Below are 25098 nucleotides of genomic sequence, written 5' to 3'. Positions count from 1 at the left end.
TGGGTGTGAATTAAGACTAGGACCGACTTGGTCATAGGAGGCAGCAACACCCTATCTCCAGTGTCCCTCTCTGCTTCTGGTGCTAACCCCACCTAATTGCTGTTCCAGGAAGGATTTTCGCTCATTGGCAGCAAGAGCTGGTTGAAGATTGTAAGACGCATGGACTGTCTTCTGTTTGGAACAACAATAAAGGCAAGATGACACAGAGCTATGTGGCCAGCTATGTTTAAACTAATGCCCCACTCTTCCTGTTACTGTGTGTTTGTCAGGGTTGGGTGTGGGGAGCCCCTGGGTGGGGGGCCAGTGATGGGAAGATAATGTGTTGAAGAAAGGTTTGCCCAGTAAGCAAAATCCAAAGCAAGCTGGAGCTGCCCCCGGTGTGCAGGCTGGCTGGTCGGTATGGCACTGGGCTGTGCAGCCTCTCTGCTCTGAGCACTGGGAGCAGGTGGGTGGGCGCTATGTGTCTGGCTAGTTAGATGTTTAAAAGGGTATTTTTGACAGTTCCATTGAATATGTGTTTTCATTTTTTCTCAGTGTAATATTAAAATATAAGATCTGGGTGTGGTGGTACACACCTTTAATACCAGCACTCAGGAAGCAGAGGCAGGCTGATCTCTGTGACTTCAAGGCCAGTGTGTGGTCTACATAGTGAGTTCCAAGTCAGCCAGGGCTATGTAGAAAAACACTGTCTCAAAACAAACAAACAAAAAAACCCAAAAATTCCCTGGCCAGTAAGAAGGCCTAATGGGTAAAGGTACTTGCTGCCACACCTGATAGCCTGTGTTCAGTCTGTGGGACCCAACAGAGAGCACCTACACCTATAAGCTACACTTTGACCCCCATGGGATGGCACCTTAGACAGATCACAGCCTTCTGTAACTCAGCTCCAGGGGATCTTATTCTCGCCTCTAGCCTCTGTGGGCACACACACACACACACAATAAGTAAATAATGCAAGTAAATCTTTAAAAGTTAAAATTCCTTTTTGTGTGTTTGCTAGCTGTGTTAAACATGAAGGGCGAACCTCATGAAAGATACATGCAGATTCATCACCTAGATGATGCCCCTTAAAAACAACCATGGGAAGCAGGTTGTTAGCATCCACTGAGCATATAATTATGAAATTCAGGGGAAAGGTGCAAATTTTTAAGTAATTCACAAACCTTAGGAATTAAAGGAGAGCTCAAGAACATCTAGTGGACAGATCTTACTGGAGCATAGGCCCCAAAGAGCTTCACAGAGCTGGGGGCTGTGAACCTATAGGGACTTTCAGTGACCTCCAACTTGTCAGTTCTTTCTTCCCTGAGTGTGGGCAACAAACTGCAATAGTATGGGATTTCTCACAGTGGACCCACAGATACTTCCCTGTCACAGATGCCATCTATGCACATCGTATCTCAAGATGGCTACAGTCCTGACATTTAACCCTTTGCAATGTATTAACAAGAAGGCCTACATGAGCAGTTCACAGGTAGTGTTTACTACTATAACAACTCCCCATAAGAACTGGTATCTGGGACCACAAGGGGACACAATGCAGAGGTCAGCAGATACAACCCAGCTCTAACAACTGTGTCTTTTGTTTGCTGTTATATAAATGATATTCTTTATCCACAACGTATTTCCAGCTTCTTGATTTTTGTCTGAGTCCGTTTATTTTTTAAATTTTTATTATTCTCTCATGTTACATCCCAACTGTAGTTCCCCTCCCTCCTCTCCTCCTAGTCTCTCTCCCTTACTCCCCTTTCCTAGATCCACTCCTCCTCTGTTTCCCTTCAGAAAAGAGCAGACCTTACAGGGATATCAACCAAACATGGTATAACATTTAAATAAGACTAGACACAAACCTATATCAAGGCTAGAAGAGGCAACCTAGTAGGAGGAAAAGGTTCCCAAGGGCAGGCAAGAGTCAGAGACACCCCCACTCCCACGGTTAGGAGTCCCACAAGAACACCAAGCTACAGACCATAACAAATATGCAGAGGACCTAGGTCAGACCCATAGAGGCCCCCTAATTATCACTTCAGTCTTTGTGAGCCCAGATGAGTCCTGCTTAGTTGATTCTGTGGGCCATGCTTTTCTCTGGCTCCTACAGTCCTTCTTCCCTCTCTTAATTGGTATTCCCCTAGCTCTGCCTCATGTTTGGCTGTGGGTCTCTGCATCTGCTCCTGTCAGTTACTGATAGAGCCTCTCTGATAACAGTTATGCTAGGCTCCAGTCTATGAGGAGAATATCACTAGGAATCATTGACTTTTTTGGCATTTATGTTTGGTTCTATCCTAGGTCTTTGAGCTACCCAGCCTTTGGTAACTGGCCCTCCAGGTAGTATCAGGTGTGGACTCCTTCTTATGGCATGGGTCTCAAGTTGAATCAGTAATTGGTTGGCCACACTCACAAGCTCTGTACCACCTTTACCCCCAACACATCTTGCAGACAGGACAGTTGTAGGTCGAAGGTTTTGTGGCTGGGTTGGTGTCCCAGGCCCACCACTAGAAGTCTTGCCTGATTACAGAAGATGGCTGGTTCAGACTCCATATCCCCCATTACTTCACTAGTGTCAATTCCTCATCAATTCCAAGGAGTTTCCATCAATTCCACTAGGTTTCTACGTCATCCCCAAAATGTCCCCAAATTCTTTTTGTCTCTCCTAGTACTCTCTCCCTCCATTCCTCCCTACCAACCAGATCTTTCCTGTTCCCATCCCCACTGGTTCCCAGTCCATCCACAAAATCTATTCTACTTCCCTTTTTCTGGGAGATCCATGTGTCCCCAACTTGAGCCCTCTTTGTTACTTAGCCTGTCTGGGTCTGTGGATTGTCACATGATTATCCTTTTAAAAGTGAGTACATGCCACATTTGGCTTTCTGGGACTGGGTTGCCTCACTCAGGATAATTGTTTTCTAGTTCCATCCATTTGCCTGCAAATTTCATGATGTCATTTTTGTTTTTAACAACCAAGTAATACTCCATTGTGTAACTGTACCACATATTCTTTATCCATTCTTCTGTTGAGGGACATCTGGGTTGTTTCTAGTTTCTAGCTATAATAAATAAGGCTGCTATGAACATAGTTAAATAAGTGTCTTTGTGGTAAGATGGAACATCCTTTGGGTATATGTCCAAGAGCAGGACAGCTGGATCTTGAGACAGATTGACTCCCAGTTTTCTGAGAAACTGCCATATTGATATCCAGAGTGGCTGTACAAGTTTACACTCCCACCAGCAATGGAGGAGTGTTCCCCTTTCTCCACATCCTCTCCAGCATGAGCTGTCATTTGTGTTTTTGCTCCTAGCCATTTTGACAGGTATAAGATGGAATCTCAAAATCATTTTGATTTGCATTTCCCTGATGGCTAAGGATGTTGAACATTTCTTTAAGTGTTTCTCAGCCATTTTGGTTTCTTCCATTGAGAATCCTCTGTTTAGATCCCTACCTCATTTTTAAATTGGATTATTTGGTTTGTTGATGTCTAGTTTCTTGAGTTCTTTATATATTTTGGATAATAGCCCTCTGTCCAATGTGGGGTTGGAGAAGTTCTTTTCCCATTCTGTAGGCTGCTGTTTTGTCCTATTGACAATGTCTTTTGCCTTGCAGAAGATTTTCAGTTTCATGAGGTCCCATTTATTGTCGATCTTAGTGCTTGCACTATCAGTGTTCTGTTGAGAAAGTTATCTCCTGTGCCAATGCATTCAAGGCTATTCTCCACTTTCTCTTCTATCAGATTCAGTCAGTATATGTTGGTTTTGTTGTTGTTGTTGAGGACTTTGATCTACTTGGACTTGAGTTTTGTATAGGGTGATCTATTTGCATTATTCTACATGTAGACATCCAGTTAGACCAGCGCCATTTGTTGAAGATGCTTTCTTTTTTCCATTCTATATTTCTAGCTTCTTTATAAAAAATCAGGTGCCCATAGGTATATGGATTTATGTCTGAGTCTTCTATTCAATTCCATTGATCAACCTGCCTATTTTTATGCTAAAACCATGTGGCTTTTATTACTATAGCTCTGTATTACAGCTTGAAATCAGGGATGGTGATACCTCTGGAAGTTCTTTTATTGTACAGGATTGTTTTAGCTATCCTAGATTTTTTTTTTTTTCATATGAAGCTGAGTATTGTCCTTTCAAGTTCTGTGAAAAATTGTGTTGGAATTTTGATGGAGTTGCATTGAATCTATAGATTGCTTTTGGTAAGATTGCCATTTTCACTATGTTAATCCTACCAATTGATGAGCATGGGAGATCTTTTCATCTTCTGATATCTTCTTCAATTTCTTTCTTCAAAGACTTGAAGTTATTGTTATACAAATCTTTCACTTGCATAGTTAGGGTTACCTCAAGGTATTTTATATTATTTGTGGCTATTATGAAGAGTATTGTTTCCCTGATTTCTTTCTCACCCCATTTCTCTTCTGTATATAAGAGGGCTGCTGATTTTTTTTTTTTTTTTAGTTCATACTATATCCGGCTACTTCACTGAAGGTGTATATCAGCTGTAGGAGTTCTCTAGTAGAATTTTTGAGATCATTTATGTATACTATCATATCATCTGTAAATACTGATACTTTGAATTGTTCCTTTCCAGTTTGTATCCCCTTGATCTCCTTTAGTTGTCTTATTGCTCTGGCTGAACTTTAAGTACTATATTGAATAGGTATATAGAGAGTGGGCAGCCTTGTCTTGTTCCTGACTTTAGTGGAATTGCTTTGAGTTTCTCTCCATTTAATTTGATGTTGGCTGTCAGCGTGCTGTAAATTGCCTTTTTTGTGTGTGTTTATTAGGTATGTTCCTTATATCCCAGACCTCACCAAGACTTTTATCATGAAGGAGTGTTGGATTTTTTCAAAGGCTTTTTCAGCATCTAGTGAGATGATCATGTGCCTTTTTTTCTTTCAGTTTGTTTATATTGTGGATTACACCGATAGATTTTTGTATGTTGAACCATCCCTTCATTTATAGGATGAAGCCTACTTGATCATGGTGGATGATATTTTTGATGGATGTGTTCTTGGATTCAGTTTCTGAGTATTTTATTGAGTATTTTTACATCTATGTTCATGAGTGAAATTGGTCTATAATTCTTTCTCTATTGAATCTTTGTATGGTTTGAGTATCAGGGTGACTTTGGCCTTGTAAAATGAATTTGGCTATTTTTTTTTTCTGTTTCTATTTTGTGGAATAATTTGAGGAGTATTGGCATTAGCTCTTTCAAAGTCTGGTAGAGTTCTGTGTTAAAACCACCTGGCCTTGGACTTTATTCAGTTGTCCAATTGTCCATTGTTATGTCCTCCTTTTCATTTCTGATTTTATTTGAATATTCTCTCTGCCTTTTAGATAGTTTGGATAAGGATTTGTCTATCTTGTTGATTTTTCTCAAAGATCCAACTCTTTGTTTCATTGATTCTTTGTATTGTTCTCTTTGTTTCTATTTTGTTGATTTTCAGCCCTCAGTTTGATAATTTCTTGCTGTCTATTGGGTATGTTTGCTTCCTTTTATTCTAGAGCTTTTAGGTGTGGTGTTAAGTTGCTAATATAAGATCTATCCAATTTCTTTATATAGGCACTTAGTGCTATGAACTTTCCTCTTAGCACTGCTTTCGTATGTCCCCTAAGTTTGGGTATGTTGTGCATTCACTTTCATTGAATTCTAGGAAGTCAATTTCTTTATTTCTGCCTTGACCCAGTAGTCATTCAGTAGAAAGTTGTTCGGTTTCCCTGAGTTTGTAGGCTTTCTGTTGTTTCTGTTGTTGAAATCTAGCTTTAATCCATGGTGGTCTGATAGGATACAAGGGGTTATTTCAACTTTCTTGTATACTAGTCAGTTTTGGAGAAAGTTCCATGAGGACCTGAAAAGTATATTCTTTTGTGTTTGGTTGTAATGTTTGTAGATATCTGTGAGGTCCATTTGGTTCATAACATGTTAGCTCCAGGATTTAGTTTTTGTCTGGATGACCAGTCCATTGGTGAGAGTGGGGTATTGAGTTTCCTTCTGTTAATGTATGATGGTCAATGTGTAATTTAAGCTTTAATAATGTTTCTTTTACAAATGTGAGTGCCTTGCATTTGGGATTCTAAGAATTGAAATGTCATCTTGGTGGATTTTTCCTTTGAGTATGAAGTATCCTTCCATTAATTTTGGCTTAAAGTCTATTTTGTTAGATTTTAGAATAACTACACCAGTTTGCTTCTTGAGTCCATTTGTCTGGAAAATCTTATTCCAATGCTTCACTCTGAGCTAATGTCTATCTTTGATGTTGAGGTATGTTTCTTATATACAGCAGAAAGATGGACTCCTATTTTTGCATCCATTTTGTTAGCCTGTGTTTTTAATTGGGGAATTGAGTCCATTGATATTGAGAGATTATTGATATTAATTACCAGTGATTGTTAGTTTCTGATATCTTGGTGGTGGTGGTGATAGCATGTGTGTGTGTGTGTGTGTGTGTGTGTGTGTGTGTGTGTGTGTGTGTGTACACTTTTGTTTTTGCTGGTGTGAGATTATTAATTTCTTGTGTTTCCATAAGTGTAGTTAACCTTTAACCCCCTTGGGTTGGAGTTTTCCATCTAGTACCTTCTGTAGGGCTAGGTTTGTGGATAGATATTGTTTAAATTTGACTTTGTTGTGGAATCTGTTTTCTTCATCTATGGTGACTAAAAATTTTGCTGGGTATAATCGTCTGTGCTGACATCCATGGTCTCTTAAAGAGTCTGCAGGCCATCTGTCCAGGACCTTCTGAATTTTAAGTCTTGGTTTGATTAGTTGGGTGTAATTCTCATATATCTGCCTTTATGTATTACTTGACCCTTTTCCTTTGCAGCTTTTAATATTCTTTCTTTGTTCTGTATGTCTAGAGTTTTGATTATTATGTGGTAAGGGGACTTTCTTTCCTGGTCCTATGTATTTGGTGTTCTGCAAGCTTCGTGTACCTTTATAGGCATGTCCTCCTTTAGGTTAGGAACATTTTCTATGATTTTGTTAAAAACATTTTCTGGGCCTTTGAGCTGGGATTCTTCTATTCCCATTATTCTTAAGTTTGGTCTTTTCATAGTATCTCAGATTTTCTGGATGTTTGTGTCAGGAATTTTTAGATTTAACATTTTCTTGACTGATGTTATCTATTTCCTCTATTGCATCTTCAGCACCTGAGACTCTCTCTTCCATCTCTTGTATTCTGTTGGTGATGCATTTGTAGTTTCTGTTCTCTTGCCTAGATTTTCAGTTTCCAGAATTCCCTCAGTTTCTGTTTTCTTTATTGCTTCTATTTCCATTTTAAGGTCTTCAACAGTTTTATTCATTCCTTCAACTACTTGTGTGCTTTTTCTTGGCTTTAAAGGATTTATTCATTTCTCCAATTTTTTGTCTTTTCCTTGAGTTCCTTAAGAGATTTATTCATTTCCTCTTTAAGGACTGTGATAGTTTGACTATAATTGGCCCCCATAAGCTCATAGGGAGTGGCATTATTAGGAGGTATGGCTTTGTTGGAGGAAGTATGTCATTGTGGGGGCAGGCTTTGAGGTTCCCTATGCTCAAGCTATGCTCAATGTAGCACAGTTCACTTCCTGCTGCCTGCAAATCAAGATATAGTACTCTCAACTCCTTCTCCAGCATCATGTCTACCTACATACTGCCATGATGATAATGGATAAACTCTAAAACGATAAGACACACAAATGTTTTCCTTTATAAGAGTTGCCGTGGTGATGGTGTCTCTTTACAGAAATAAACTCCAACTAAGACAAGGACTCTACCACCTTCATAAAGTTGGTTTTAAGGTAGTTTTCTTGTGCTTCAGCTGTGTTGGAGTATTCAGGGCTTGTAGGATAGCTGGGCTCTGGTGGTAACACTGCTCTGGCTCTTGTTGATTTGAGTTCTTACACTAGTATCTAGGCATCTAGGTTTGGGGTAAGTATGGGTTTAGGTGTCAATTTCCGAGTTGTCTTTGTTGGATGGGTGTTTTCTTTCTTGGTTTCTGTTTTCCTCTTTGGTGTTCTGTCTTTGTGGCCTGGAGTTCTGGAAGCCAGTGTGACCTCTGGTCCAACAGAGTCTCCATCTGAGTTGGGGGCAGCACTTCTGGTGACTAGCATGGCCTTTGGTCCAACAGGGGGAGGGTGCTGCCCAGGTTAGGGTGTGAGACACAGTGATGAGGAGGGGAGTAGGGACTAGGAATAGAGTTGGGGAGCACTGATAGAGTGGAGGAGGTCCTCAAGTGAACCACCTATCTGGAGTTCTGGCAGCTGGTGTGGTTTCTGGTCCAGCAGGGAGTCTCTGCCTGAGTTTGCCTATCTATTCTTCTGGCTGGTATGGTCTTTTTCTGTGCCCTGCAGCTGTTCTGAGTGGCCTGTCCTGTCCTGAGTCAATTGAAATTGAACTTCCTTACTAAACTTTTATTAACAATAACGTGACAATATTTTAGGTTTCCAGGAAAGTGATTTTATCATCAGCAAACAATGATTATTTATTTCCAGTGGTTCACATTTGTCATCCTTTCCTCACTTTCGATGGTTAATCTGTGTTGTTTGTGAAGTAAAACAGAAAGGAGAAACACAGTTAAGCACATCTGTGCAGGTGTCTCAGAGAGGTTTCTGTGTGGAGACAAGACCGACCCTGGCTGTGGCATGGGCACCCACACTGAATAAAGTAGAAACAAAGCAGGGAAGTCTGAACACAGCATTCATCTCTGCCTGCAGAGGGCATGTGACCCACCCTGTCAGCCTGCCTACTGCTTCCACTCCAGGAGGAGCTGAACCCCATAAAGCCCTGAGCCAGTGTAAACCTCCCTTTTCCCCAGCTGCTTTCTGTCAAGTACTTGTCAGAGCAACAGGAAACTCACTTGTGTCTGTACTGAGCCCCTGGTACCCTGGCCTACCCATGACTGTACAAGTTGTGGTATTAAGATGGTAAATGCATCTCTAGCTGCTGTTCAGGTCTTCACTACATCAAGGAGGAGGTATTGCTCAGTTGTAGTTTATTTACTAAGACCTCTAGCAGGATTGAACAATACATCCCATCAAGTGCTTTTTAAAAACAGTTTCTTTTTTGAGTGGCAGGAGGCACAAGAGTGCCTGGTCAAGGACAACTTGAGGGGGTTGAGTCTCTCCTTCCATCACATGGGTCCAAGGGACAGAACCCAGGCCATCAGCATTAGCAGCAAGTGCCTTTACACTAAGCCATCTGGCAAGCCTCACCAAATACTTTTTGACACTTAGCAAAATGATGTTTCTTTTTTCTTCTCTGCTGCCTTGATGTCACATAACAACTGTTGGCCTCTGCCTTCTGGCTCCTTGCTTTGGATCACTTTTAATTCCTAAGTACTATGCAGCATACACTATTGTTTAAATTGACAAAGAGGTAAAGTTTGCATTCTTTTACACAGAATACACTGACTAAAATAGGCTTGTGAGGTAGGTTTCCTTCCTTTCAACAGTTCTGATCACTCGTCAGAATAATGGCCAGTTGGCTACCAGCAGACACTTAATCCCTATCTGAAGAGCACTTTGGAGGAAAGGAGTAAATCTAAACCAGTGTTGTCTTCGTTTCTCATCCTAGTAGTTCACTAAAGCAAGTTTGTTGACTTTGTCCAGCCTCGGCTTTGAGGATTACCTATTGGTCTCAAAGCAGATACTCTGAAACTTGTTCTCTGACTGTATTAGTCAATTTTCTATTGCTATAATGAAATAACAGGCTAGGTTATTTTATAAAGAAAAAAGGTTCACATAGCCCACAGTCTTGGAGGCTCAAGAGACTGGTATCTGGTGAGGGCCTTCTTGCTGACATGGTCTCAAAGTGGTACAGGGCATGTCATGGCAAGAACAGGGTGCAAGCATGTGTCTAGCCTCTCCCCAGTGACCTTCTGTAATCTTATGACCTCCTAAAGGCCTGACTTCTCAACACTCCTGGGTTACTGTCTATCCTCTTGGGCCTCAAGACCCAGTTGCAGTTTGAACAGATGATCCCTCAGTATGGAGGCTTTTTTCTGTGTTCCTAAAGCTTTTGATAGTACAGAGATTCGGTCACCTGAGAGTCTTGGTGAAGTCTTGACAGTGGCATTATATTCCTTAGGGCCTCGAGGGAAAGTACGATGGTGTGTGAGCTCTCTGAGGCCTCCCTGGCTCCGAGTGGCACTGGGGCAGCCCATCACCTGGGCTGGTGACGGTAACTGCTGTAGAATGGCCTGTCAGCACTTGCTGAGCCTCTTCCTCTGGGAAGAGAGTCCCCCGCTTTGCTGTGTGGGGAAACAGTGCAGAGGCCAGCATTCAGCCTCACTTCCTCTGTCCTCAGGAGGTCTGTGGAAGGTGGAGTTTCCTGTAGATTAACTTGAAATTATCTACTTAACATCAGAACCACTTCTTAAAGTATTGTAATACCTTAGGTGACTAACAGCAGAGACTGTCTTGACAGCTTGTGAACTTAAAAATGTTTTCCTTGGAGCTAGAGTTGGCTCAGGAGACAGGAGGACTTACTGCTCTCCAAGAGGGCCAGCGTCCTGTTCCCAGCACCCACTCAGGCCTGCAGCTGCAGCTCCAGATCTTACACCCTCTTCTGCCCTCTGTGGGCACACACATACACACAAACACTCGCATGCATATGCAAATATGTATACATACGAATAAAGAGGCTTATAGTGGGTAGCCATCCCAGCATTGGCCTGGAAGTTCCAACCCCCATTGAGGCTTCAGTAATGGTCACGCTCACAAGGCGGGGTGGGGGAAGGAAGCGGAAGACCCAGAATCAAGAGGGGAGGTCTCGCTTGGTTCCGGGACCCTGGACGCTGGAGGTGGACCGAGCAGAGTTCTCCAGAGAACACCGCCGGACTGCGCCATACCTTTGCCAGACCCTACAACCTATCCCTTCATTTGTAAGTTACCCCACAAAATAAACCTCCCTTTTAACTACGTGGAGTGGCCTTAATAATTTCACCAGTAGAGGTTTTTTGTTCCTAGTTAAGATCTTTCTTTTAATAGACATCAAGAGTTCCGTCCCAGCAGACCTCTGGCTGGCCCACTGGTAGTGAGGACAGAAGACAAAGATGGCTGTCAGGCTTCTTTTCTGTCTCCCAGGGTGTGCTGCCTTTAGCGTGGGTCTGTATGCACAAGGTGCATCTCTGGCCCAGACAGTAAGCTCAGACTACTGCTCAGGGTTTCATAGACGGAGATGGGGAAGACAGCCACAGACATCAGACATAAGGCCTTCCTCTGAGTGAGACTTGACTGTCTAAACTGGTTCCTGCACGTGCTCCTCCAGAGATGGAGCTGCTGAGTGTCTGTGCCTGGTCACTTGATGGGTCTGCACTGCAGCTCTTCAGCAGTCCTGGGTTTTGGTGCATGTGACTCTTAGTGGTAAAGGAGTGCACAGATATCTTCCTACAGCACATAGAGGAGTTCAGACAACCAAGGGAGAAACCAGGTGGCTAACATGCCATTTCTTTTCCTTAGGGAAGGCTGCTTTGAATGACTTGGTAATTTAGAAATTATTCACCCAAAAGACTCAAAGGGCAAAGGCAGTAGTAAGTACACACAAAAGAAAAATACAAATTAACTAGAAAAGTTAAGAAAACTCTTCAGGCTCAATTGTAACCAGAGAAATGCACATTTAAAAAATCTGTTTACCTTAGCCAGGCGGTGGTGGCGCACGCCTTTAATCCCAGCATTGGGGAGGCAGAGCCAGGCGGATCTCTGTGAGTTCGAGGCCAGCCTGGTCTACAAAGTGAGTTCCAGGAAAGGTGCAAAGCTACACAGAGAAACCCTGCCTCGAAAAAAAACATCTGTTTACCTAGTATGTTTACCTAGTATATGATGCAAATGAATAAACATGCCAGTACTGGAATGCACGGGGAGTGGGCACATGGGCAAGTCTGCATTTAGGCATTTTTTATTCAGAGATGCTTTCAGAGTTTATAAAGCTCTCTGTGTGGTTTGTGAGATGGGAAAGGCTGGGGCAACCTGAATATCTGTCAGTAGGAGGCCAGTTAAATACAGGGCTTTTAGAAGTAATGAGCTAGACTTCTATTTTTATACACCTATTGAATAGAGAATTAGGCTACGGCACTGTAGCTTACAAATATGCACAAAATACAACCTATATATTATGTTTTCTATAGGAGAGTGCCAAGATGTCTTCTAGCAGATCCGGGTACACAAGACTGTCCAAGGGAGTGATAACAATTAACTCACACTCAGAAAGGAGAGTAAATGGAAATGCGAAGAGAAGCAGGGTAGTGAGGGGGTGGGACATGCTACACACTCCCTAGAGTCCAAGACTATGGTTCTGTTTTGATGAGGTTTATTTAAACAGAATAAACTGATCTGGGGGAAAGCAACAACTTGCTTTTAGGAACTTCCACAATTTGCTAAGGTCAGAAATGTTTGCACACCGACATACGTGGTTTACATATTTACATAGAGTAAAAGGGTGGTCTGCATGCTTGTCTCAGCACCCGCTTTCTTTATGGGAAAAACCTGAACAAATACATTTGCTGTCGCTTGGGGGCTTTGTGTAGGTTGACTCATCTAGACAGAATACCAGCCTAGAAGAAGGAAACTGTTACTAGTGGTTTTATGTTATTACAGCCCAGGCCTGTTTTTAAGCTTACAATCAAGTACCTGTGAACATCTAGGTTTGGGAGAGGGGAGTTGTTTGTAGTTGTCCTGTCCCACATTTGTCAACTGCCCAAGGATGTAACTCATAGAGGAAATTAAAGGTGTAGTAGTCAGGTGTCTAGGGATAGTTAATGAGGTATCCTCTCCCCAGAACATGGAAGTTCCCTACCTCATTTCATATGGCAGCCTGCTTCCTCTCCTTTTCCTCCTGTGTAAGTGTTCATGTATGTAGGATGTTCCCTGAGGTCAGAGCTCAGTCTTCTCAATCCCTCTCCACCTTGTTTTTTGAGACAGGTTCTCACTATGTTTCAGCTAGGCTGTCTGGCCACCAAGACCCTGGGGTCCTCCATCCTCTACTCCCCAGTGCAGGGATTACAGGCAAATTGCAGTGCCTGGCTTTTACATGGATGCTGGGAATCCCATGCAGATTCTCATGTCTGCATAGCAAGCATGTTACTCTCAGAACCATCTCCCCAGCCTGGCCTGCTCTTCCCTTTCCATTCAGAAACATTTTGTTGAACCAGGACTGTCATATATTGTTTTCAGATTTTTCTATTTCAGGAATTAGATGCTGTGAAACTTGCTATTTTGTATGCTAACCTAAAAATTTATTAAAAATTTTAAAATATCAGCTGTAAAATCTGTATCAAAAGCAAGACAAAACACCAGCCTACCACTCACTGAGTAGACCATCCTATTTGCTAGTGTCAGCTGAGAGAAATGCATTCCCACGAGGAAAGGCACAGAAACAAGTTCCTGGCTTCTCTGTACTTGCCTCAACAAGCAAGAGTGTTCAGCAGAAGACCCCACAGCAAACACCACTCAATGATGATGTTTGATCTTCACACAGAACAAGAGCCGCATGTTTCGTGTACAGTTTAGTGGGGAGTCCGAGGAAGAGGCGCTGGAGCGCTGCTGCAGCTGTGTGCGCATCCTGGCCCAGTACGTCACGGTTCAGGCACCTGACAGCATCGGCCAGCAGCGCCAGCAGAGCCCAGGCCCACCAGGGACAGGCGAAAGCCAAGGGATGGACCCGCTGCAGCAAGGGGTGAGTGCTGATGTGCTGGGTCCACAAGAAACCTGATGGCGTAATGCAGGGTGAGGACCCAGGTGAACCATCAGGTCCATCACCAGCTCCAGGCAGTCCAATGTTTTCCTAGCCTCCTCACTCACATATGCTTGGGTGTGTACGCATGTGTACACACACACACACACACACACACACACACACACACACACACACACACACATCATTTTTAAAAGTATCTGTTGAGTGATCTTTTAAATTCAAGGTTCACACTTTCAAATTAGCTGCCTAACCTCAAAAAAAAAAATGACAGGGAGCCCTAGCTGTATTTCATTGTCATTACAGAACAGGGGTTCTCAAAGCCTGATCTCTGGGACCCAAGGTCAAAACCATTTTCATCACAGTAAAATATTATCCACCACTTTCACTGTCTGCTTTGGTAGGACCAAAAGACTTGTGGGTCTGGTTCCTGCCGCTACAAGCCAAGCAATGGACCCAACTGCCAGCCGCTACACCCTTCCTTCACGAGGCATGCAGAGTAAAAGGGGCCCACACTGGACGAGTGAGATACTTAGCCCTGGCAGCCAAACTGCCTCTGCCCTCACATGGTGCTTCACAGAGCCATGGGAACCCACCCCATACCAGTGCAGCTTCCAGTGATCATCTCAAAGGGAAGCTAGCTAGGCCTTTCACCCCAGATAACAATGCACACTGCTTACTGACAGGAATAGGAGGTCAGTTTTGGATTTAGGATCTGTCCTCTAACCTGTGATCCTCCTGCCCCAGCCTCCAGAGTGCTAAAATTACAGAGTTGTGCCAGTGCGCTAGGCTGAAAGTCTAAGTTGAAATTAGAATCTTGGAAAATTTGTGTCTACCACACAGGTGTCAGGCCTTCCTGACCCCAAAGACATTTCTGAGCCTAAGTGAATGTGATTTCTTCTTTATGAACAAGTGACAGAATCTGTTAACACCTGGAAGTTAGGTGTAGTTGACTGAACCAGTATTTATAGGCTGACCAATGCATGGCTTCGAGAGAGCTGTCCAAGTGCAAGATAAGACAAGTAGCTGTGGTGTCGGGGCATTTCAAGTTCACTGCTATGGTTCAGTCTGTGCTGCCTATGTACACATAAACCAGTAAGGCAAGTTATGGCCGCACCATGTAGGAACACATACAAACTGGAGCTGTGAGCTGGAACAGTAGATGAAGGCTCCAATGTGCTGACTTTAAAGGCTGGTCCCAACTGGCTAGGTAGAAACATCCTAAAAGTACTGAGTCTATTTTCAGGGACTTGTCTCATCTGTAATTTGGTGTTTTGGATAGTTGAGACAGCTTAATGTTATACAAAGGCCATAAGCTCTGGTATCTGAACAGATCTAGGTCAGAGTTCTGGCCTGGTTTTGTGGTAGCTGAGTGATCTTGTGCAAGCCATGAACCTCCTCTGCCAAGTGATGAGTGAGAAATGCTGGGAACACTGAATAGTGCCTAACAAATAGAAACCACACTGTCCATCTCAACTGCTAACAGCATAGCTACCTTCTCAGCTCTGCTCTTCCTGCCACTAAGCAAAGATCAGAACCTCCAGAACCCAGAAGGAACAGGAGACACACTGAGGTGGCAGAGCAGACAGCCAGGCAAATACGCTGAGTGCAAGCACAGCCTCGAGTAATCCTGTCTTAGACCAAACATTTCCCAAGTTGACCCGCAACTTCTGACATGTAAATCTAGATACATGCTTAGTCTACCTTAAAAGTTGAGGCATGGCCAAGTTCAGGTCATTGCTGCATTCAAGTGTATCGCCTACCAATACTATGTCTTTTTAGTCTGAAGTAGTTGTTCCTTCCTTTGCAGATAGGGATGATTCTATGTCTTTTCTATTTAAAATTCTTGAGTCATTTCTTGGCTTTAGTTTTTACTTTTCCTCAGCCTTGTAATTTTGTTAATTGTGCCCTTACCAGGTGTTTCTCAACTTGAGGGCTGGCCAGGGAATGGGGGCAGACAGGAAGAAGGTGGTAGTTCTTATGACCTTTTCTTTTAGTGAGCACAGAGGTGGGTGAAGTCTGTTGCTATGTGCATAAAGCCTTCCTCTCCTCTGCTGGTGAGGAGGACCACCCGAGTCCAAGAGTCCACCCGATTCAAGAGTTTGGCCACCCTCAGCTGCTGATCAGTGTTGGGGGATGGTATTTTGGCTGGCCTCTTTCCCACTGGTGCAGCACCATGTGAGCTGAACTAATAGGTGTCCCAGAAAGCACCGACAGCAGAGAGGGAGGGTTACTAAGCACCAGAGTTTGACTTCTGTTAGAGAAACTGTAGAAATGAACAGGTTTAGAGAACTGTGATCCAGGCTTATCTAAGGGTTCCTATATACTCCCATCCCATTCCCCACCCGCACCCGCACCCCACATCCGCCTTGGCCTTTTCTCATTTTGATTTTGGGTATCCACTAGTTCTCACTGTGTGTCTATCCATACTTGGGGAGTGGAAAGGGGACTTCCAAGTCTGGTTTCTGTCACCAACTCACTAGCAAGTCATCTTCCACACAGAGCAACCTCTGCGTCCAGCAGACAGACATGTTTCTGATGGACAAGAGACGCCCTCAGAGAACAGTTTATCTTCTTTCTCTATTACCTAGCCCAGGGACACTCTTCTCAAGATTAGCAGTGTGGCTACAGATTCCTAGAGCATGGCCAGGCCTGTGGATGTGGTAGGAGATAAACTTGGCTCTTAATAGGTTACAGAATTCCAGAGGATGGGACCTCTGTCCTGTTTATCTAATGCCCATCCTGTATCACTCAGTGCCTGGGATAAAGTAGAAACAAACAGTTACTAGAACTATCTAAGAGATTTTATTTAATGAAAAACTAAGAACTGCACACTGTTCAAAATGAGATTCTTAAAATGTACTCTTATTAAAATGTTGACTCACAGCATGCAGAGGTCCCATAAGCACATAGGGTATACAGGGAGGCACACAGTGCTCCTGCTTTCTTGGATCATACTCCTGAGTCAGGCATGGGTCTTCTGGGCAGAGTGCACTGTGGTGGCTAACTGCCCATCAGGCTGAGACCACCAGGTAGACTGTGACAGGTGCCTGTGTCACGGTAGAACAAGTAAGGCCTCACCAGGGCTGTCTTTCCTAAGTGTGATTAACAGCTGCTTTTGTCTGTCTCCGAAGATGAACCCTTGGAGCTGAGGACTCAAGAGCACTCCACTGAGATAAATCCCTACCCCCCTCCTCTAATTGCATGTTTCTCTGCAGCCTTACCTGAACCTGGAGCAGCAGGTACATGTGGCAGCTGGCACTGGTGCTCTGGAGGGAAGAACTTCAGTGATGCATCTAGCTCAGGTATTTCTGTGCTGGATTTTGTCCCTAAAAATGGTAGTCCAAAGAATTGATATTCCTCAAATCTTTACCTTGCTACAGAAAAGAATCTAAAGTGTTCCAAACAGAAGGTAAAAGGGCGGTTGCTGCCCTTTACCCTGCCCTTAGAGCACAGATGGTGACCTGTGCAGACTGCTTGCCCGAGGAAATGAAGAGGGCTCCTTACCGTGCTAGAAAGAACTAAAATCACCACCTCCCCAAAAGGACAAAAGGAATCAATTCTATTTTGGAATGATGATTGTAAACTATTCTAAAACAAATACCCAAACCAAATCTGGACTCTATAATTCCTTCAAGGCCAACCTTCAGTGCTACAGTCTCAACTAAGTAGATGGAAGGCATAAAAAAATAAAAACCCCTATTGCTGTTTTTCTCAATATGGGCTCAGGTAAAGATGGCCCTGGAACCATTTCCAAAACATTTAATATGAACACCTTACTTCTAAGGACACAGGTGGATAAAAGCCAGTATATGAGCTGCCCGTGCCTACAGACCCACCTCTCCTACCCCCAACTCTTTTAAATCCTTGGACCAACAGCTGTATGCCGCAGCTCATAAACTGTGAGCTTGGTAAGTCTGCCTGAGCCCAGCCCTTTTAAGAACTATTGCCAGGACCCTTCAGGATCTTTGGCTTGTTGACTATCTCAGCTGCCTTGCAGACAGCTCCTGCCCACTTGTAGTTGTATTCCCATTTATAGTTGTTGGCTGTCCCCTCTGCTGAATCCCCTGAGGAGTTTTTGGTTCACTATATCCTGGCTATACCAGGCAAGGGCTTTGTGCCAGCAGCTCGCGCTTTCCACAGAACCAGCATATCCATCAATATGCAAGGATGAAGAGTTCTAATTTGAATAGTATCTATTAAACTGTGTAAAGAGTGGTACATAAAGAAAAAGAAAGGCTTTTGGGGGTGGGGGGTCTGGCTTACTACTAAAAATAAAATGGGGTAGTTGCAGATAAAGAACTTGAGAGAAGGCAGCAGGGAAGCAAATGCTTATGTAGGAGAGAGACCCTGGATTCAATCCCCGATCTGCACGCACAGAAGAGAGGGGGAAAAGCCAGACTTCTTATCCTTAATGACCCAGCAACTGTGAAAGTAAAAAACCTTGTCCAGCAGTGGGCAGACTTTTTTCCTTTGTTCTGGGGAGTGACTGAGCAGGGCAAGGTGCTATGCTCTTACAGAGGAGAACACTGCTGTCAGTGGGGCTCCAACAGCTGATTTACACAATACTGACAAAACCAGAAACAGCACGAGTTTGCTCTGACCTTTTGGGCAGATCATCCTGTGAATACAAAGTTGGATAAACTTCTTGGAAGCCAGTTAATATAAACCAAGTTTATTATTCTATTTTCTTACAACTGCATTTCAGATATACAGGTGTACATAGAATGTTTATCATAATACTGTTTACAATTAAAAATGGAATCAACATACATGCTCACTATCCTAAGTGGTTTAAATACAGTATTACTACACATATGAGAACTGTGATCAGGGCCAGCAAGTGACTCAGTGGCTAAAGGTGATTTGTTGCCAAACCTGATGAACTCATTTTGATTCCTTGGACCCATGAGGTGGAAGAAAAGATCTGATTTCAGCAAGTTGTCCTCTGACGTCCATGTGTGTGTGTCATGGCAACCTCCTACAACCTCCCCAGCAACAAGTAAATCAAATTGATGTCAAGCCCTGTCATTGGCATGGACAATTATAATACATTGATTTTTTTTCCTAAAGCTACGAAATATCATTATTCCATTTTTATAATATACTAAATTTGAAAGTGTACACACTGCTGTGTGTTGACAGTGGCTCTCAATGGAGAACATGATGGCCTATTTTCATTTTCTCTTTACTTCCTTTAGGCAGAATCTGAAAACTCAATTTAAATTTAGAAAGGTAAATTCCTGTTATCGATACATGTTATTCTTAGAGAAAGACTCTTGCACGCAGGCAGTAAGCCATGTAGTATACCCACAGAAAGAGAGCAATCTTTCTGACAGGAGTTATCTACCTGACAGCATTAGTGTAAGCAGTCTGCCATGCCAGACACATGAGCCAAAGATCCAAAGCTAAGTGGATCTCAACAGCTGGAACTCACCGACTCCATGTTGGTCAAGAGATAACATCTTTCAAATGGTCAAGCACAGTCAGACTTCAGTTTGAACTCTAATATTTAAATGCTGCTAACTTATGAATTGGTTTTCAGGGTTGGTGATGTAGGCCCACATGAAGCTCTGGGTTCTATTCATATGCCTGTAACCCTAGTACTCAAGAGGTAGAGGCAGGAGGACCAGGAGTTCAAGATCACCCTTGGCAACATAAGGGGTTTGAGACCACCCTGTGCAACTTGAGACCTCTTAAACAAGAAACCCACAATCAATCCCAGTGCCAGGATTGCAGGTATATCACACTACTTCTCTTTACATGAGTTCTGGCACTTTATGAGCTCATCTTTCCAGCTCCTTAATTGGTTTTAAAATGTTGCAGGTTATCCAAAGCCATATAGTGTCCAATAAACACATGAATTGATGCTCAGTATTACTTCTGATCAGAGAAGTACAAATTAAAACTACAATTAGACAGTCCTGCATGTTTATTAGAAAGGCCAAAATTAAAAACAAACTCAGAGGGCCAGTAAGATGGCTCAGTGGGTAGAGGTGCTTACCAGGCAAGCCTCATAACCCAAGTTCAGTCCTAGACACCCTAAATCCCAACAACATTCCTGTGGCAAGATGGGAAGCAGAGATAAAAGAATTTATTCAAGCTCCAAGGTCAGAAACAAGAGAGATCCTGTCTCCACAAGGTGGCAGGAAAGAACTGACTACTAAAAGTCGTCCTCTGGTGTCTAGGTACACGTTGTGGTATGTGTGCCCTGGCATTTCCATACAGTCACAATACACAGAAAAACTGCAGTACCAAATGCTAGACTTCTAAGTGCAAAATGATATGGCCCCTGGCAGTTTGCCTTAAGTTATTTATTTAGTATATGACCCAGCCATGCTACTCCTAGGTATCTGCCTACTTTAATAAATGAAACTCTGAATTTAAAGAGGCACAGAAATACATGCCTGCAATCCCAGTACTTCTATAAGGTGCACACAGGAGCGTTGTGAGTCAGAGAAAAGTGTCTAGGCCACATGGTGAGATACCATCTCAAACAAACCTTCTGAACACTTATAGCAACACAAAGCAAAATCCAGGCCAACTGAAAGAGAATGTGTGAATTGTGGTACCTCCTGCACCACTGAATATTTAATTTCAAAAATGGGAATGAATTACACATACACTTAACATTAACCCATATTAAGTGAAAGAAGCCAAAATACATATGCTTCCCAGCTTACAGTGTGGCTGAATCTGTACCAAGTCATTGTAAGGCGAAATACATTAAAATGTTTCAAACACCTAAACTCTGGAACATTATAGTTTAGCGACATAAGCGTGGAGTACAGGCTACTGACCTGCGTGCCTGGGACAGGAAGCCAGAGCTCACCATGCTGCCTGCATCTCATGTTGCTGCCGGAGGAAAGGACAAGCGCTGAAGTGCATTTCTATGGAATGCATACTATTATTATTCCACTGTCAAATCAAGAAATCAAGGGAGGGAGACTCATTAAAAAGGGACTGTTTATACTATGATTTATTGTACAGAATATAACATTTTTAAAAAGGCAATATGAAGACTGGAGAAGAGATTCATAGTTATCCAGCCTTAAGAGTTTGACAACAGTCAACAGCACAAGAGATTTTTTTTTTTTTTTTTTTTTTTTTTAGGACACAAAGCATCCTGTATTGATTGTGGGAAAGGTTGCATATTTCTGTCAAATTACTCAGATGGCCTCCCCCAAAAAACAAAAAAATCAAAACCATGACTTTTGTCATTTGGATGGTCAGTTTACAGCCACCTCCCCCAACCCTGCTTTTGTTGGTGATGCTAAGGATCAAACTCTACACTTTATCCATGCTATGCAAGTATTATCACTAAGCTACACCTATTTCCATTCAGAATCCAACTTCCACATGAAGAATGTTAATAGCATAATGTTTGTTCCCTGGATCTCAACTTTATAGATACATCTCCTTAAGGATCCAAGCTTCTCTTACTTTTCGTTTGTTTTGTTTTGTGGGGTTTTTTTTTGGGGGAGGGTTGGTTTTTTTTTTTTGTTTTTCTTGTTTTTTTTTCCCCAGAGACAGGGTTTCTCTGTGTAGCTTTGCACCTTTCCTGGATCTTGCTCTGTAGACCAGGCTGGCCTGGAACTCACAAAGATCTGCCTGCCTCTGCCTCCCAAGTGCTGGGATTACAGGCGTACGCCACCACTGCCCAGCTACTTTTTGTATATATCCAGAAAATATAGAGCTGGGCACAGTAAATAGTACCTGCCTATAATCCAGGCATTTGGGACCAGCCTGGGTGATAGTGAAACTCTGGTTTGTTTTTTGTGGGGGTGGGGAAGACAGGAGGCAGGGAGAAAATACAAGTAAGTGTGCCAGAGGGATGGAGGAAGGGAACATAAACACAACATAATGTGAAACCTAAGTGTAGAAAAGGACTTTGTAAATGTAAGCCAGGAACATTTTAGTGTTGGGGTAGTGTCTCTCTAAATTTTAAGGCATTGTTTCCTGTATGATATCATCTGGGATAGTGTTCCTACCCGAAGTCAACCCCTCCCTTTTTTTTGGCACCCCTGCAGACTATCCTGGCATCAGAGAAGCTGCCCCTAGCTTATGAACAATCTTCATGGGGAGCAGAAGAGTTGCGCCCCTTTCTACGCTTATGCCTCATGGATCAAAACTTCCCAGCATTTGTGGAAGAGGTGGAGAAGGAACTTAAAAAGATCACACAGAGCTAAGAAACCAAAGTCCTGCACACATATGAAATTAAGGAACTGAAAATATTTGAATAAAGAGTATTATTCCAAGCACCTTTTATCATTGTTTTATTGGTAAAAACAGGTGAATCCACTTTTTTTTTTTTTGTACACCATTGCACTTCAATAATTACACAGAACACAAGTACATGCATCTACAGTTAGTACCGAATGAGAACCCAAGTCAGGTTATAAAATCTATCATCAATCATTAAATCGATGTGAAAAATACAGTGTCAAACTAAAAAGTGTAACTAGAGTTGCATAGAGTATCACCATGCTATTAACATTTCAGGGTCATTGAAAACAAATGGGAAATTATAAAAGTTGCCTTGATCGAATGTACAAGAATAAGGTTCAACACATCAGTGCAAAAGATTTCAGAATTTACATGATTTGACAAAAGGAAAAGTCACTTAAAAAGCAATCATACATATATACTGCAATTCATTACAGCCGTTCAGTGGACTGTTCCAGGTTCTTAAAAGTTATAGGGTAAGTAAGCCCTTAGAATGACACACTTAAGTTTACACTCTCATCTACCAGAACTGCAGCTTCCTCATCTGACAATAGACAATAAGGAATGAGTATCAGCAGCTTAAAAATGAAACAAGCGTTTAGTTTATTTTGGATTTCTCCCACCCCAAAAATATAAATATATATATATATTTATATACTGTATATATCTGTAGGTTTTGCTGTACTTTACAAAATGATCACTAGATGGCAGCAGTGCATTTAGAGCTTTGCCAATTTAACAGCTGCATAAGTAAAAAATGGCGCATGCATGATCTGATCCTCAGAGGACCTTTTCACTTCTATTTAAATATTTTAACAAAGGGAAGGGAAGCAACATTCACAGCACATCAAGCCCAAAATAGTTTACACCTTCTACACTGAAGCATTGTTTAAAATGTACCTGGCTAGGTCACCCTTATAGGAGAGGCTAAATAAGGCATGCTTTAGACGGTCATTGTGGTGTTGCTCACTGGAAGGGAGAGACCAAAGAGGTCCAAGCAGAAATGTAGCAGGCCATGATGCCACCGTTCTCAGGAACCTAAAGAGCTGGAAAGAAAGAATTGGAAATTAAGACTATGCACTACTCACAGCTGTCAGTGCCACATCAAACAAAGCTTTGGTTCAAACAGCATGCTCAGGGATGTGGGATGGAATTCTGATCTCCACGTGTGTAAGCATGCTGCCTTATGGCCACCATCTCTGTCTGGCCTTCAGCGGAGATCACACATGGTACTAACAGGCTTTTGGGATACTCTACCTAAGAAGGTAACTATTTCTTTTTAAAAATATGTAAGTAGACTGCAATGCAAGGTATTTACTGTGAAAGTAACCTAATATAAATATGTGGGTCGAGACAGCTGAAATACATTCCTTTCTATACACTGCAGGGACAGAAAGAACGTGTTCATCAGTATCAGCTATTCTGAAATTAACAGTACGGTCTTACCACATAACACCAACTACTGAAGAGTTCGTAGCAAGGTGAGCAGAGGCACAGAGGAACAGAACTTTTAAATCTCTAAAAAAGGCCATACTTACATTATAAGCAGTACTTAATTTGTGTTTCTCTGGCGCAAGTTTTTATCTTTGTGATTGTTGGTAGAGTTGGTTTTCCTTTGGAGGAAAAATTGCACTGTGTGAGTCCAACTAGTCATTATCGTTTGAAAAATACAACACATGGAAACAGAGACTCTTCACTTCCTTCCATCCCTGGTGTAGCAGCAAAGTCTACTTCTAACAGTAGTGTATAACATTCCTTACATAAAGTACCTCCTACTTTCAATGAATGGATCCTTCAGACTCCCAAAGGCAGACAACGCTTTCCCTTAGATTTCTAAACTATACTACTTACAGGGTTTCTCTGTAGCTTTGGAACCTATCCTAGATCTCACTCTGTAGACCAGGCTGGCCTCTAACTCACAGAGATCCACCTGTCTCTGCCTCCCAAGTGCTGGGATTAAAGTCATGTGCTACCACTGCTCGGCTTGAACACTTAATTTCTTAAATGATAAAAGAAGACCAGCAACTAGCCATGCTGAGCCCTTTGGCCATTAACCCACCAACTGCCCCTCTGGCTTCTTATAACGTCCAACTCTAGGAAAGCCTGGTAGCCTTGGACTCATTGCATGTTACAGCTCCATCTCTCTTGTTAGCAACTGTTAATGGAACTAGACAGTAGTTTGTCTAATTCTACAGTCCAGTTTGAAGTTGACTTGGTTAGACTGTTTACTTCTCCTATAGTATCAGTTTAAGTATGTCAAACGCATAATCTTTTTTTCAATTTCTTTTGCGTACTATTCACTTGTATGGCTAAAAACAAGACCTGGCCTAGGAATCAAGAGGTCACCAGTCAAAATTCTGTCAGGCTTAAAAAGTGGTGGTGGTGGCGCACACCTTTAATCCCAGCACTTGGGAGGCAGAGGCGGACAGATCCCTGTGAGTTCGAGGCTAGTCTGGTCTAAAGTGTGAGATCCAGGACAGGCACCAAAACTACACAGAGAAACCCTGTCTCAGAGGGGGGAAAAAGTGTACACTGCAACTTTCATTGTAAGGGAATTGCCTTCTCTTACAATCTTTAGCCAAAAGGAATACTAAACTGCAAACACAACACAATTCAAACTGTAAAATCTATTCAATGAAGTACTCACATTGGCCCGGCTGGTTCATCATCTATATGAGGTGTTCGGTTTTTAATGATCCATGAGATGTAAGAGAAGAAAGGAGAAAGCCATTAGACTCTGCCTAAGAATGAAGAGGACAGTCAACTGCAAGTGGCAAACGTGGCTATTCATAGCATTTATTAAAGGCCATTCCATCTGGAGGTGCAAAACACTCATGAAGTTGTTTCTAGATTCAGTTTTAATGGCAGATATGTTCTTTCAATGGTTTTAGTTAACACTTTGAATGCTCGTCATGAAAAACTGCAACTGTAGCGGACAGATAGGCAGATAGGCTGCAATATCATTGTACTCATCTTGTCCCCAAGTTCCAGTGGTTCACTCAAAATAGATGAGAAGACAAACCAACATTTCAGTTGTAAAATCCTGCTGTTTGTTTTCTTGTGGAGAATGTATGCAGTTCTTCAATGTAAATGGATGTGCACGTTCTATACTTTTAACCACACATCCTCACTTCCCCAGAGGGCACTGTTTTTCCTGCTGTTTTACAATCTTTCTGAGGTCACTGATCTGAAGCATGAGACTGAGG

General features: G+C 42.5%; 2 protein-coding genes across 7 annotated transcripts in view; one reads left to right on the top strand and one right to left on the bottom strand.

Annotated features, from left to right (window-relative positions):
• The window catches only part of Rec114 (REC114 meiotic recombination protein), a 124737-nt gene extending 102789 nt beyond the window's left edge, over positions 1-21948 (top strand). Inside the window, exons 3-8 of one of the 3 annotated variants that reach the window (XM_036193122.1) lie at positions 109-192; positions 13451-13648; positions 15247-15272; positions 15939-15948; positions 16903-16971; positions 21697-21919. In XM_036193122.1, coding sequence (XP_036049015.1) covers positions 109-192; positions 13451-13648; positions 15247-15272; positions 15939-15948; positions 16903-16971; positions 21697-21855 — 546 coding nt within the window. In that variant the 3' untranslated portion in view covers positions 21856-21919. Of the gene's footprint in view, positions 1-108; positions 193-13450; positions 13649-15246; positions 15273-15938; positions 15949-16884; positions 16972-21696 lie in introns of all 3 variants that reach the window. The other 2 variants (XM_036193123.1, XM_036193121.1) reach the window with 2 other exon arrangements.
• Nptn (neuroplastin) overlaps positions 21919-25098 on the bottom strand; it is a 74908-nt gene continuing 71728 nt past the window's right edge. For 2 of the 4 annotated variants that reach the window (XM_036193116.1, XM_036193119.1), the window contains 3 exons: positions 24540-24561; positions 23431-23505; positions 21919-22938 (listed from right to left, as the gene is read on the bottom strand). In XM_036193116.1, the coding sequence (XP_036049009.1) occupies positions 23445-23505; positions 24540-24561 (83 nt within the window). In that variant the 3' untranslated portion in view covers positions 21919-22938; positions 23431-23444. The remainder of the gene's footprint in view (positions 22939-23430; positions 23506-24539; positions 24562-25098) is intronic. The other 2 variants (XM_036193117.1, XM_036193120.1) reach the window with 1 other exon arrangement.

This window comes from Onychomys torridus, chromosome 7, assembly GCF_903995425.1.
Source record: "Onychomys torridus chromosome 7, mOncTor1.1, whole genome shotgun sequence".
NCBI lineage: Eukaryota > Metazoa > Chordata > Mammalia > Rodentia > Cricetidae > Onychomys > Onychomys torridus.
Note: the sequence above shows the minus strand (reverse complement) of the source record. Positions and strands in the feature narration are given on the sequence as shown.